This window comes from Crotalus tigris, unplaced genomic scaffold (genome assembly GCF_016545835.1).
Source record: "Crotalus tigris isolate CLP2741 ecotype Arizona unplaced genomic scaffold, ASM1654583v1 scf7180000024316.1084291, whole genome shotgun sequence".
Taxonomy (NCBI): Eukaryota; Metazoa; Chordata; class Lepidosauria; order Squamata; family Viperidae; genus Crotalus; species Crotalus tigris.
This window is the reverse complement of record NW_024100488.1, coordinates 798,611-812,304: the sequence shown is the minus strand read 5'-3', so window position 1 is coordinate 812,304 and position 13,694 is coordinate 798,611. Positions and strand designations below refer to the sequence as shown.

The 13,694-nt window shown below is 47.5% G+C and overlaps 1 protein-coding gene across 1 annotated transcript; it reads right to left on the bottom strand.

Moving 5' to 3' along the window:
• Positions 1 to 339: 339 nt before the first annotated feature.
• On the bottom strand, positions 340 to 13,458 carry LOC120299816 (nesprin-2-like). Its single transcript, XM_039325039.1, has 12 exons — positions 13,296 to 13,458; positions 11,930 to 12,080; positions 10,480 to 10,656; positions 9,392 to 9,529; positions 8,951 to 9,145; positions 8,221 to 8,497; positions 7,271 to 7,341; positions 6,209 to 6,284; positions 5,377 to 5,534; positions 4,450 to 4,620; positions 3,806 to 3,867; positions 340 to 2,888 (listed from the first exon to the last, which is right to left on the bottom strand). Exons 1-12 carry the CDS (start codon positions 13,424 to 13,426, stop codon positions 2,669 to 2,671), a joined length of 1,827 nt encoding a protein of 608 aa, XP_039180973.1. The 5' UTR covers positions 13,427 to 13,458; the 3' UTR covers positions 340 to 2,668.
• Between the last annotated feature and the right edge of the window lie 236 nt (positions 13,459 to 13,694).

Genomic DNA, 13,694 nt, shown 5'->3' with positions numbered 1-13,694 from the left:
ATATATATATATATATATATATATATATATATATATATATATATATATATGGTTTTTATCCATATATGTATATATCCATATATACATACATGAGCGTGCACACACATACAAAAATACACACCCCTATACATATATATATATATATATATATATATATATATATATATATATATATATATATATATATATATATATTTGTAAATGGTTATAAAAAAAATATTTTATTACTTTCTGCATTTCTAATCCTGGAGTTTTGGCCGGACTCCTGACCCACATCTTGCTGGAGAGGAAGACGGAGAAGAGCAGAATTTGCCTCCCGGCTCAGTTTTGGCAACAGGGTTTTTTTTTTTTCTTTCTGCAATCCGGTGAACATCTGGTGTTCGTTCCCAGCAACTTCAGGAGCTGCCCACAGCAGGTTCTTCACGTGAGGGTCGGGTCAGGTCCGAGTGCGAATCCAGAGCAGAAGAGAGCCCCGTCCACTGCTGAGTTGCAACTCGAGCCTCTCCGTTACGCTGACCAGGGACTGAAGGTGGTCTCTGTCCATCTTGGTCTGCAGGAGGGTGGGTGGGAGAGACGGAGGCTTGGCCTTGGGAGAGGCGGATAAAATGCCTCTTGTCCGTTCTGAGGGTGTCCAATTTTGCAAGGGAGAAATGGGCCGTGGGCTGCCCACACCTGGCCCTCCTCCATTTGTAGACGAGGGGCACAAGTCAGCCAGAAAGATCCTAATCCCTGGATTATACAGATGTGAGGGTGTGTTTGGGTCAGGGTAACCTCTGACTCCAGATTCAGCAGAATTCAGCTCCGGAAACTTCCTTGAACGGGGACGAAAAGCAGATTTAGTGCCAGAACTGCCGAGGTGCTACCGTATTAAAAGTTCCCGCGTGGGTCGTGGGCACTCAGTATTTCCTGGCAGGATTTTGGCTCCAGGAGTGGAGCTGTGTTGCCCTCAACGTGGCCTGGTTGCACGTCCGAGACCTTGAGACCAGATTGATTAACTAACGTGGCATAGCAGGACCGTCCGTTTCATCCTTCCTGGCTATTGGGTGTGACGCGTGACGAAAAATATCTCTTTTTCTATCTCATCCAAAGCATCTTCTAAGTTTACCATCCCCGGCTTTGGTCCCTTCCTGCCTCCCAAGAGATTTGGGGCCCAAAGAGACACAGTCAATGGGTGTCCGGTCTTCTTCGCCCTTCCAAAATTGCTTTCCAATATCTTCCCCTTTCCGATTTCTGAATTGATCTGCACTGCAGCGATCAATTGGGAAGCATCTGATGACAGCTTTTTTTTTCCATTTGGTATCCAATCTAGAGAACTGGGGTGGCTGGTAAAGGACTGGCAGATTAAGTACTTATTAATTTATTTTCAAATTGTGAATATGACTTTGGAGAGAGAAAGCCATGAGTGTTTAATGCAGTAATATTTTTAAAATAAACCACTATCGCACTAATCGGTGTATGTCTCTTGATTTATTTCAGCTTTTGCTGAAATGTGGCCTTAGCCGGGAATTCATTAAGCATTGAGCCATTTAGGAATTCTGGGAGTTGAAGTCCACAGGTCAGAAAGGGGCCGTAGTTCCCCACCCCTGCATTAAATGAACCTTTAGGCTAGATTTGTATCATGCGCTTGACTAAAAAGTCATGTGAACCAGAACATGAGAAGCTGGAGAACAGGATTCCTTGGATCGGTGGTGGAAAAATTGGATCTCTACACTCCGGATCTGTGAACTCAAAGCCTTCTACCCTTTTTGCTCCCACAGATATTTTGGACAAATAAAAGTACAGTAATCAGTTTCCCTAATAAATTGTTTCTCAAGCTTGGAGACTTTTAAAATGTGTGGACTGCAACTCCCAGAATTCCCCAGCCAGTATGCTAATGAACTTTAAAAATAGCTGGACTTCATCTTCCAGAATGTCCCAGTCGACATGCAATTCCACTTGAAGACGCTTCAGTTCCCAGAATTCTGGGGGTTCCCAGGGAATTCTGGGAGTTGAAGTCCACTCATCTTAAAGTTGCCAAGGTTGACAAGCGCCATCTTCAGGGTCTCTCAGATACTCGCTTTCAGGTGGGGGTCTTTTTTTGAGGGCCAAATGTGACATTGGTGCCATCTCCTGGCTCACATCTTCTACCTGCCACAACCAATCACACAACTAGACCTTTCTCTCTATTAGAAAATGGCGGATGCCAAAGGTACAAATAGGTAGCCTGTGTACAAAAATATCCATTTTCCAAAGCTGGAAGTTACCCCCCCCCCCCAAGTCAAAATGGATCTCTTTTGAGAAACCTTCAGTCCAGAGCAGATGTTGCTGCAGCTCCATTCATCACAAGCTTCTTCAAAGATCAGCAGATGCCACCTGAGCAGTCACGGCCACAGGTTGATGTCCTGCCTCTTTGCATGCATGACCTTTGTTTGAGAAAAACCGGCCCCATCTTTGCACTGGGGACTACTCCAAGGTGGCTCCCCAGACTTAAATCCAACCTCTTTCCCTGAAATTGTAGCTATCTTCTGGATCTCCTGATCTGGAACCCGTCTCCGAGCAGATGCAGGCACAGCCCATCCAGGGAAGGCCACTTCTTGAAAGTCCAGAAGAAGCTGGTCCAGGAGCCCCATTTTTTCCTGCAGGACTCTCCAGTTTAGTTGATTGCACTGTCCCCGTTCCCCAACATCCTCTACGTGGGAGGGGGGCCCTCGTATTTTAGCATAAGGTGGAAGGATTTGGCAAAGCCGTTGGTCTGGAGACAGGGGGGCTGAGAGAGGGGGAGGAAAGTGGACTGGCACAGCAGCCACACCAGCACCGCAAAGGTGGTGGTCAGAAGCAGCCAGAGGACGGAGGCTCTGCAGAGCTTCTGGGGCTGGGCAGAAGTCTCAGTGGGCAGCTGCAGGTCACATCTGGAGAGAGAAAAGGGGGAGACGGTTTCAAGCTTGGAATTCAAACTTATTTCCACTAAGTAGAGGTATCCTCGATTGACAACAGTTCATTTAGTGACTGTTCAAAATTAGGACGACACTGAAAAAAGTGAATTATGACCATTTTTCACACTTATGACCATTGCAGCATCCCCATGGTTACATGATCAATATTTGCACACTTGGCAACTGGCATGTACTTAGGACGGTTGCAGTGTCCCAGGGTCACGTGATCTCCCTTTTGCGATCTTCTGACAAGCAAAGACAATGGGGAAGCCGTATTCACTTAACAACGGTGTCACTCACTTAACAACTACACTGATTCATTTAACAATTGCAGCAAGAAAGGTCGTAAAATGGGGCAAAACTCACAACAACTCTCTCACTTAGAAACAGAAATGCTGGGCTCAGTTGTGGTCGTAAACTGAGGACTGCCGTAATCCCAATCCAACAGAATCTCGCTATTGATCTATACCCAGAATGCAGGGATACCCCAGTTGCATTCCTACAACACACACAGCCTGGTTACTAAACGAATCCAATTTTTTTCCCCCCCAATTTGCGGCATCACGGTGGCTGAAACCGGCTGCGTTCATTGAAACCCTAAATTATTTATTTATTTATGAGACTTATATACCGCTTTAAGTGCAAGCACTCTCTAAGCAGTGTACACCAGTAAGCAATGTATATATATATATTTACATTGCCCCCAACAATCTGGGTCCTCATTTTACCTACACTGGAAGGATGGAAGGCTGAGTCAACCCTGAGCCGGTGAAATTTGAACAGCTGACCTGCTGAACACAGTCAGCTAAAGTGGCCTGCAGTACTGCACTCTAACTGCTGTGCCACCTCGGCTCCTATTATTATTCTCAAAAACTTCTAAAAAAGCCACTTACTCTTTCTCGATGGTAACCATAATTTCTGCTGACTGGGAATTTCGCAATGTCATCTTGGAGATCTAGGAAAAGGTTCACACGAGGGAAACAAAATCAAGCTTTTTTAAAAAAAAAAAAACTTGGAGCTTTTAAAAGCAGCACCCACTTTTAAAATTTCCTTCTAAAACAGGGAGGCTTTATTGCAGCTGGTTCTAGTGCTTAAGGCACCAGGCTGGAAAGCGGGAGACGGTGAGTTCAAGTCCCGCCTTAGGCATGAAAACCGTCTGGGTGACCTTGGGCCAATCACCAGGAGACGGGGAGTTCTATTCCAGCCTTAGGCACAAAAGCCAGCTGGGTGACCTTGGGCCAGTCCCTCTCTCTCAGCCCCACCTCGCAGGGTGGTTGTTATAGGGAAAAAGATGAGAAGGAAGACATGTTGGATAAGTTCACCGCCTTGAATTATTTGTAAAAACAATGAAGGCAGGATCCAAATAAATAAATAATAATTTCAAGAGAGGGCACTTTCGGCATGCTCAAGAGATCCTTGCCAATTGCCCTTCTGATCTCCCAGGTAGAACTTGCCCACATTCACTTTTGTTTCATTTCTCGTCTGTCGCTGACTTGGATCCCATCAGCTTTTGGCAAGAAGCGTGGGCTGGCCTTACCCGTCGCTCCTTCTCCAGCCACACCTGGCCGGTGATGAGGTTCCGTTTGCCTTTTTTCCTGGACCGTCGCTGGACCTTCTGCCTCCGGGGCTGTTGCCCCCTTGCCTGAACCTGCAGAGGGAGCTGCAGCTCCTTGGCCAGTGGGAGCACATCCACAGGGGTTACGGAGTCCTGAAAAATGGAGGAAGAGGAGCAGCCTCGCCGAGGTAAGCGAGACAGTCGTTTAGTGAGTTTCGCCCCATTTTATGACATTTCTTGCCACGGTTGTTAAGCGAATCACTGCAGTTGTTAAGTTAATAACACGGTTGTCAAAGGAATCTGGCTTCCCTTACTGACTTTGCTAGGCAGAGCCAAATGTGATCCTGTGATCCCAGGACACCGTCGTAAGTGTGAGTCAGTTGCTGAGCGTCTGAATTTGGATCACGTGACCACGGGGAGGCTGTGACGGTTGTTAAGTGTGAGACATGGTCATGAGTCACATAGCTCACTTTTTTTAACGTCGTAAGTTTGAACGGTCACTAAACAAACTGCGATAAGTTGAGGACTGCTTGAATATAGCTTAGTCCAGTGTTTCCCAAACTTGACAATTTTAAGGCATGAGGACTTCAACTCCCAGAATTCCACAGCCAGCAACGCTGGCTGTGGAATTCTGGGAGTTGAAGTCCACATGCCTTAAAATTGTCAAGTTTGGGAAACACTGGCTTAGTCTATTTAAGTTGGTGTGTTTTATATTCTTTTTAGCTTTTTGAAATTGCTGTTTGCATTCGATCATTTCCAGACTGCTCTGATGGCCAGAATCGAGATGGGATTCGGTTCAGAATCCTCGCTCTGCTCCTGAACTGGGTCAACAGATTCTCAGCTTCAGAATTTAACTCCTTTTTGCAACCTTGCAAGTTCTGACTTTGCTTCCCTGGGAGAATTGCATACCTCTTTGGTCTCTGGCGGCGTTCCCCTTTGGTTCTGGCGGTTCTGGTCCAGCCAGCTCTCAATGCGCTTGGGATCAAACCCCATGGCTTCAATGAGTGGGCAGCAGACCCCCGTCCTGGGCTGCCGGCCAGCTCCTGGTTCCAGGGGGGCGGAACGACCTACCCAAAAGGAACAACAGAGTTGAAATGTGCCCCAAAACAAAATTGCTGGCCAAAGAATCTTCAGCAACTGTCAGAAAAATAAACCTATTTAAGTTTTTTTAAAGCAGTTTTCCCCTCCAGATGCAGCAGCATCACACCGTTGGCTGTGGAGGATGGACACTGTGATCCCAGCAGAACTTGAGGGTGCCCAGTTGGCTAAAACTGCTCTGAATTAGAGTCATCGTATAGGGCAGATAGGCGGCATAAAAAAAATTAATAAATAGCTATAAGTAAATAAATAAACCAGTAGCTTTCAAAGGCACGTTGGCAGAAAAGGTGGGCTTAGGGGATTTCTATTTAGAGGAAACTGCACAGGGTATCCTCATTTAGCGACCGCCACCGTTCAGACTGACGACCGTGACTTTGCAACCAATCCTTGCTTGCACAAGCTTTGCCAGTCTGTGAAGCGAAAGAAGGCTGAAGCCTGATCATAAGCACCTCGTGTTTTCATTTGGTGACTGCTTCACTTAACGAGCGAGTTGCTGTTTCCAATCATGGTCGCTAAACGAGCACTAGCTGGGAAGTGGGCGAACAGTTAACGGCATGCAGACATTCGCAAGAACACGAAAGGGAAGGGCTACTTTTTTAAAAAGGAAAACGGTGGGGAGTGAAAAGGAAGTTCCTGGGCTTACCCCAAACATCTGTTTCCACTGGATCGGCCCCCAGGCAGCTGCAGGGCTCCCCCTCCTCTGGGAAACCGCTCTGCGCCTGTACAGTCGCCAGAGAATCGGGAACACGCTAAGCACACGCTTAGAAAGAACACAAGACCCTCAAAGAGCTTCACATCTGTATGGCTTGTTCCCAGTCAACGTCCACAAACGGAGCCCCCCATTTCTGTTGCTAAGCAAGACAGTGGAGTTTTGCCCCACTTTACGACTTTTGCCACCGTTGTTAAGTGAGTCACTGCCTGGACTGACTGATTTGATTATTGGAGTCGCGTTGTAATTCCGCATCCGGCCCAAAGCAGGAAAACAGGACCTGCTGGGAACTATGTTATAAATTGCCCGGTGTGACTTGGACAGGTCTATAAATTTATTTCACAAATAAGTAATAAATGCAGGTAGTCCTTGACCTACGACCACGGCTGAGCCCAACGTTTCTGTTGCTAAGTGAAACATTTGCAAAGTGCATTTTGTCCCATTTTACGACTTTTCTTACCACCGTTATTCAATGAATCACTGCAGTTCTCAATTTAGCAACACGGCCGTTAAGCGAATCCAGCTTTTCCCCCTTGAGTTTGCTTGTCAGAAGGTCGCTGACATAAATACGAGTCAGTGGCTGAGCATCTAAATTTGGCTCACGTGACCTTGGGATGCTGCAACCGTCACAAATACAGGCCGGTTGCTAAGCGATTTAATTCTGATCACATGACCCCGGGGGGGATGCTACAACTGCTGTGTGTGTGTGAAAAATGGTCATCGGTCCCTTTTTTGAGTGCCACTGTAGCTTCAAGCAGTCACTAAATGAACGGTTGTAAGCCGAGGACTGCCTGTAAGAAGACTATTAAACACAGGAAACCTCCCCCACCAGTGGCAGTCTACCTGTCTTCTGAAAGGCAACTCCTGGCCAACCGAGAGCATTCCTGCCGAAAAGCAGTGGCTGGTCCTCGTGATTCATTTCCACCAGCAGCCCGGGGGACTCAGCCCCCTCCCCCTTCCCCCAAATTCCCCCCGCCCTGTTCCTCCGATACCCACCGCAAATTCCTCCTCTCGGCCGCAGCTCCAGCGCAGGGAACGGTTCCTTCTCCAGAGAGGCTCCTCCTGGCCTGCGAGACACGAGGAGATCCGCTGTTTTCCGACTTATGGGGGGGGCCATAATCTGAGATCTTGGGGGGGGGGGCCCTCTAGAGAGGCCTCGGCTTACGACCGTAGCTGAGCCCCAAATTTCCGTTGCTAAACAAGACAGCAGTGAAGTGGATTTTGCCCCATTTTACGACCTTTCTTGCCACAGTTCTTAAGCGAATCGCTGCCGTCGTTAAGTTAGTACAGGCAGTCCTCAACTTACAACAGTTCGTTTAGTGACTGTTCAAAGTTACAACAGCCCTGAAAAAAGTGACTTACGATCGTTTTTCACACTTACGACCGTTGCAGCACTCCCCGTGGCTATGTGCTTGACAGCTGACTCGTATTTACAACGGTCGCAGGGTCCCGGGGTCACGTGATCAACTTTTGTCACCTTCTGACAAGCTAAGTCAATCGGGAAACCAGATTCACTTTACAACCGATTTATTAACTTACCTACTGCAGGGAGTTGCTTAACAACGGTGGCAAGAAAAATCATAAAATAAGGCAAAACTCACTTAACCAATGTCTCGCTTAACAATAGAAATTTTGGGCTCCGTTGTGGTCTTAAATCGAGGACTGCCTGTGACATGGTTGTTAAGTGAATCTGGCTTCCTCGTTGGCTTTGCTCGTCAGAAGGCCACAAAAAGGGATCCCTGGGACCCCAAAACCATCTTAAGTACATGCCAGTTGCCCAGTGTCTGAGTTTTGATCACGTGACCACAGGGAGGCTGCAACGGTCGTGTGTGTGAAAAACGGTCACACGTCCCTTTTTTCAGTGCTGTGGTAACTTTGAAAGGTCACTAAATGAACTGTCGTCAGTTGAGGACAGGTAACCCTTGCTCCTCCAGGCCCACACCTACCCACAACCGCACTGCAATAGGAGGAATCTTCGTCCTGCGAGGTGGAGCCCCCCACGTCCACCGAGGGGTCCCACTCCAGGTCTGCGGCCGAGGAATCGCCGATGGGAGCCGGCGCTCTGCAACACCGGACGGATTGCGGGGTGGAGTGGAGCAGAAGACCCTGGGGACTCAGGGCGGCGGACTCAGGGTGCCCCGTGCGAAAGGGCAGCGATCCTTCCGTGAAGCAGTCTGACTCCGAGTCGCTCTCTCGGTCCGACTCCCACTCGTCCTCGAAGACCTGGAGGCAGGAGGGACACGTGCAGACAAGGGCCTTCCCCACCCCCCACCCTTTGCACAAAGTGATCTGGGCACGTGGGAAGGCTCCCCAGTGGGACTCTGTGGCGGAGGCCGAAATTGGATGCAATATTCCAAGGGTGGTCTTAACAAGGCCTTGTAAAGTGGTGCTAAGACTTCCCTTGAAGGGTGAAGTAATAAAAGAAGAAAGAAGAGGAGAAACTGGAGGTGAAGGAGAAGGAGAAGAAAGAAAGAAAGAAAGAAAGAAAGAAAGAAAGAAAGAAGGAAGGAAGGAAGGAAGGAAGGAAGGAAGGAAGGAAGGAAGGAAGGAGGAAGGAAGGAAGGAGGAAGGAAGGAAGGAAGGAAGGAAGGAAGGAAGGAAGAAAGAAAGAAAGAAAGAAAGAAAGAAAGAAAGAAAGAAAGAAAGAAAGAAAGAAAGAAAGAAAGAAAGACTTACCAGCCTCATGCTGACCAGGCGCTGCCGAAACTGCAGCACCCTTGACAAGACCACCTGGTGGAAGACAATCAGCTCCTTCAAGTCTTCCTCCAGGGTCTCAGCATCCTCCGGCTGGCTCTTCTGGATCAAATACTCGGCGTGCACCACAAGGTGATCGACGTGTTCCGTGTTGGTCTGGACGTCTTGCTGGAATGCCTGGACATCCAAGAGAGAGGCCAAACCAGGGCAGGACCCCGATCAGCTTTCTGCACGGACATCTTCAGAAAGAACTGACAAACATCTCAGGGTTCCCCCCCCCCAGGTCTGACCACTGAAGGATGTGAGGATTCCAGATCCAAGATTCCAGATTGGATGAATCTTGAGGAAAATCCTGCAGGAACCAGCAAAGGTGAGCAGAGGAGCACCTGCTTCTCTGTCTGCTGGACACCGAGCCCATTTTACCTGCAGCTGTTGCATTTTCTCCAGCCACGTTCCTGCGGAGAAGTGTTCCACGTCAGTCAGCCGCAGGTCCAGCTCCATCAGCCGCACCTGGATGTCCCCCTTCTTCTGTCCAAACTCCTCCCATTGATTGACAAAATGCTGAGGGAGAGGCAAAGCAGAGGGTGACAGGCGGCTTCTCATTCTGTGAGCCAAGAGGGACCTCTGAGAAGAGAACCTTTGTGGTTCAGAGTTACACTTCGGAGTCCTGGGTGCTCTCTGAGCTGGGTGGCTTTCTTGCAGACGTTTCACGACCCAATTAGGGAACCTCATCAGTACTAGGAGGGAATGGAGTTTGTTGGGAGGAGGAGGAGGAGGAGGTGGTGGTGGTCCTTGGTGTTCTCTGAGCTCGGTGGTTTTCTTGCAGATGTCTCATTACCAAACTAGGTAACCTCATCAGTACTACAAGGGAATGGAGTTTGTTGGGAGGAGGAGGAGGAGGAGGAGGACGACGACAACAACAACAACAACAATGACTTTGAGGTCCTTGGTGCTCTCTGAGCTTGCCTGTTTTCTTCCAGACATTTCATGACCCAGCTAGATAACATCATCAGTGCTACAAGGGAGAGGGGTTTGTGGAGAGGAGGGGGACGGGAAGGACTGTGGGGTCCCTCTTAGTTAGGCTGTTTTCTTGCAGACAGTTCATCATCCAGTTAGGTAACTTCATCAGTGCTGGAAGGAAACGGATATAAGCAGAGAGCTACCTTCCTTCTAGCACTGATGATGTTCCCCAGCTGGGTCATGAAACGTCTGCACAAAACAACCAAGTTCAGTTCCCCACTATCCAGTCAGAGCTGAAGAAGCTTCTTGGATGAGAAGCGAAACGTCTTCAAAGAAAAACCAAGTTGCCTCCTGAAAAAGCACGTTTGGGACAGGAGGACTGAGAACCTCCCTAGAAGCCAAGTTCAATGAGCGCCCAGGACCCCACAGAGACGTCTAAGGTTTGGTGGGCAGGACCACCACTTAGGGCTGCGCAAACATGACCCCAAATCCACAGCTGGCTGGGACCCACCCCTGGCACCGGGACCGAGTCAAGGGTCCTCCAAGCTGACCTGAAGCCTTCTGGAAACAGCAGCCGCTCGTGTCTGCAGTTCCTCCCAGCGCCGGTTCACCTCCTGCACGGAGGACCTCAGACGTGGGCTGATGCCCCCCATCCACACCAGCTGGTGGTACTGCCTGTTCAGGGACGCCAAAGGCCAGACCTTCTCGGAGACGTCCTTCTGCAAGGCCTGCGGGGGCGGAGGGAGAAAAAAAAATCCCAGAAGAGTTGGCCCAACATTTGTGTTACTAAGCCAAACATGTTCTAGGGCAGAGTGTCCAGCCAGGAGGTGTCCGACTTGGGGAACTTTAAGACTTGTGGACTTCAACTCCCAGAATTCCCCAGCCTTACCACAGGGCAGCTTACAATATTAAAAGATAAAACAATACAAATACAATATTACAAAAGTATAAATATGCAAAGTTAGCGTAGTATTCTTCAACGGTGTCGACTTTAAGATCTGTGGACTTCAATTCCCAGAATTCCTAGAGTTGAAGTCCACAAGTCCTTTTGTTTGTTTGTTTGTTTGGACACCTCCTGATCTAGGGTCTTCTGCTTGAGCGAGGGGTTGGACTATAAGACCTCTGAGGTCCCTTCCTATGTTCTTCTATTTCTATTTCTAGGGCCCTTAGATTTTGCCTTTTGAGTCAGTCTTCTCGCCTCGACAGACACATTCAGAGCAGGGAGCACAAAGCTGCTTCTGTTTGTCTCTTGCTTGCCCCACAAAGGTGTACAGAGGCCTCTCAATGCCGCAATTGTTTGCTGTTACTCCTTGTGGTTTTTGGCAATCAAAGAGCTGTGTTTATCTTGTTGATCTCTGCAGATCCGGAAAGCCACCAAAATCCATCCTTGCCAGGAAAAGAGGAGCATGTAAATTTCGGAAGATTACTTCCTTTGACTGACGTCTCATTCAATTTATTCAGCCACCCTCTCGAACGAATGAGCCTGGCTAAGAGCGTGAACAAATATTAAAACACTACTACTAATCATTAGTAATAACAACTGTTAAAAATAATGATGGAATTAAATCATTAATAATTAAAAACATTTTTTTAACAAAGATGCGATTTAAAAAACGTATTTTATTTTTAAAATGTTTCGTTTTAAAAAGAGTTTTTTTTAAAATAGGCTCAACTTGAAAAGGAGTTTTGGAAACGTGTTTGATTTTAAAAGTATTTTTTTAAAGTCCTAGTTTTGACATTTATAAACAGAAAGACTGAAAGAGCAAAAAATAAAAATAAAAACCAGTCACAGAACACAGGGGCCGGGCTACAGGTAGTCCTTGCCAACCGACTCACGTTTATGACGGTCGCAGGGTCCCGGGGGCTCCATTGTGGTCGTAAGTCAGGGACTACCTGTACCTACTGTCCTGGCAACCGGTCAGCTTGTGGCGAGATAGGGGGGGGGGGACAAACCCACTTAATATATGCAATCAGACCCAGAAGCAGCAGCCCTCTGCTTACCCGGAACCTTTGCAGCTCTTTTCTGGAGTCGTTGTGGGAGACCAGTGAGGACTTGGGGGAGGAGGCCACCCTCTCAACTGCCCAGAGCCAGTCCTGGAAGCGGAAGAGGCTGTCCTGGAGGGTCTCCTGCAGGGTCCAGGCCGCCTGCTCCCTGAAAGAAGGGCAGGGTGTGAAAGACCGAGATGGACATCCCCGGCCCCGGTTCTTTCTTTCCTTCTGAATGGAAAAGGATGGAATATTTCCTGACTGGGGAAGCAGAGGCCGGCATGTCAGGAACAACAGTCCAGCAATGGGGGGGAGGGGGGGCTGTTAAGCAGTGTCCTACTCCAAGGGAGAGATGGATCAGTAAAGGGAAAGCATGCAGAGAGAGAAGATCTATCTATCTATCTATCTATCTATCTATCTATCTATCTATCTATCTATCTATCTATCTACCTACCTACCTACCTACCTAACCATCCATTCTATCATCCATCCATCCTATCATCCATCCACTCAGTACTATCTATCTATCTATCTATCTATCTATCTATCTATCTATCTATCTATCTACCTTCCATCTATCCATCCATCCATTCTATCACCCATCCATCCATCCATCCATGCAATCATCCATCCATCCATCCACTCAGTACTATCTATCTATCTATCTATCTATCTATCTATCTATCTATCTATCTATCTATCTATCTATCTATCTATCTATCTATCTATCTACCATCCCTCTCTCTCTCTCTCTCTCTCTCTCTCTCTCTCTCTCTCCTGTATACTCATCTCAAGGTTTTTCATCCATGCTATGTCAGCTCAGTATGAAAATTGGCTGATGGATGGCAGGCATAAACCCAGAAAGCCTTGCCACTGTTTCCAGCAAAATTAATTTTGTGCATTGCATTTATTATAGCCACGCACTCCAACAACTCTGGATGGTTTATACAGTCCCATCCAAAATAAAATAATTAAAAACATAAATAAAACCATGCAGCCTGGACTGAAAGCAGGTAATAAAACACTGTATGGCAGCCTTTCTCATTCAAAAAAGCTTATTAACCTGAGAACTGGCACCAAAACCAGGTTTGGGAGTCTTTCAGAACCTCAAAAAACACATTCCTTTCTATGACTGTTCCACATGTTGTGCCTGTTTACTCTCTTACAATTCCTTTCTCTCCAATGATCGTAAACACAAATATTAATTCCCTTCTTGCTAATTATCCCAACATTCACAGGGGCAGAGGAGTGAAGAAAAGGAAAACACCATTGCAGTCATGTGATTTTCCATTTAGTGACTGCTTCGCTTAACAATTGTCGGTCCCAATTGTGGTTGCTAAAGAAGAACTCCTTGTCCTTCTAAGGACTCCATTCCCCTCACCTGATCCGTTTCTCTACAGTCGCCGTGGAAAGGCTACAAGCAGCATTTACTGGCATCATCGGCTCCCCAGGCCATTTGTGGCAACTCTGCTTATCCGGGAAAAGGTTGAAGTTCACACTTTCTTCCTGCATCCCAGTTGTTGGTTTCAGCCTCGTGGCTCTGTGGCAGAAGATGCCCCAAAACGGCCCTTGAGGTGTCTCAGAACTGGAGAAAAACCCAAATGCCTCCAGGTTGGTCCCATTGGCTCGGAAGGAGGCAAAATCCTCTCGCCAGCCTTATTTGGAGAAAACAAAGCAAATAAAAACTGAAAAGAAAGAAGTGAGCAGCAGAAGAGCTCTTAAGAGCGCAGCAGGCTTTTCAGGCAGACCCATAATATATCGATTTTTAGCATTTTGCCCC

Excerpts from the sequence above, each read along its gene's own strand:
- LOC120299816 (XM_039325039.1), bottom strand. The coding sequence starts at position 13,426 with ATGCAGGAAGAAAGTGTGAACTTCAACCTTTTCCCGGATAAGCAGAGT. Across the intron at positions 10,657-11,929 it reads AAGAGCTGCAAAGGTTCCGG|GCCTTGCAGAAGGACGTCTC; the intron begins GTAAGCAGAGGG and ends CCGCCCCCGCAG. Across the intron at positions 7,342-8,220 it reads CTATTGCAGTGCGGTTGTGG|GCCAGGAGGAGCCTCTCTGG; the intron begins GTAGGTGTGGGC and ends CGTGTCTCGCAG.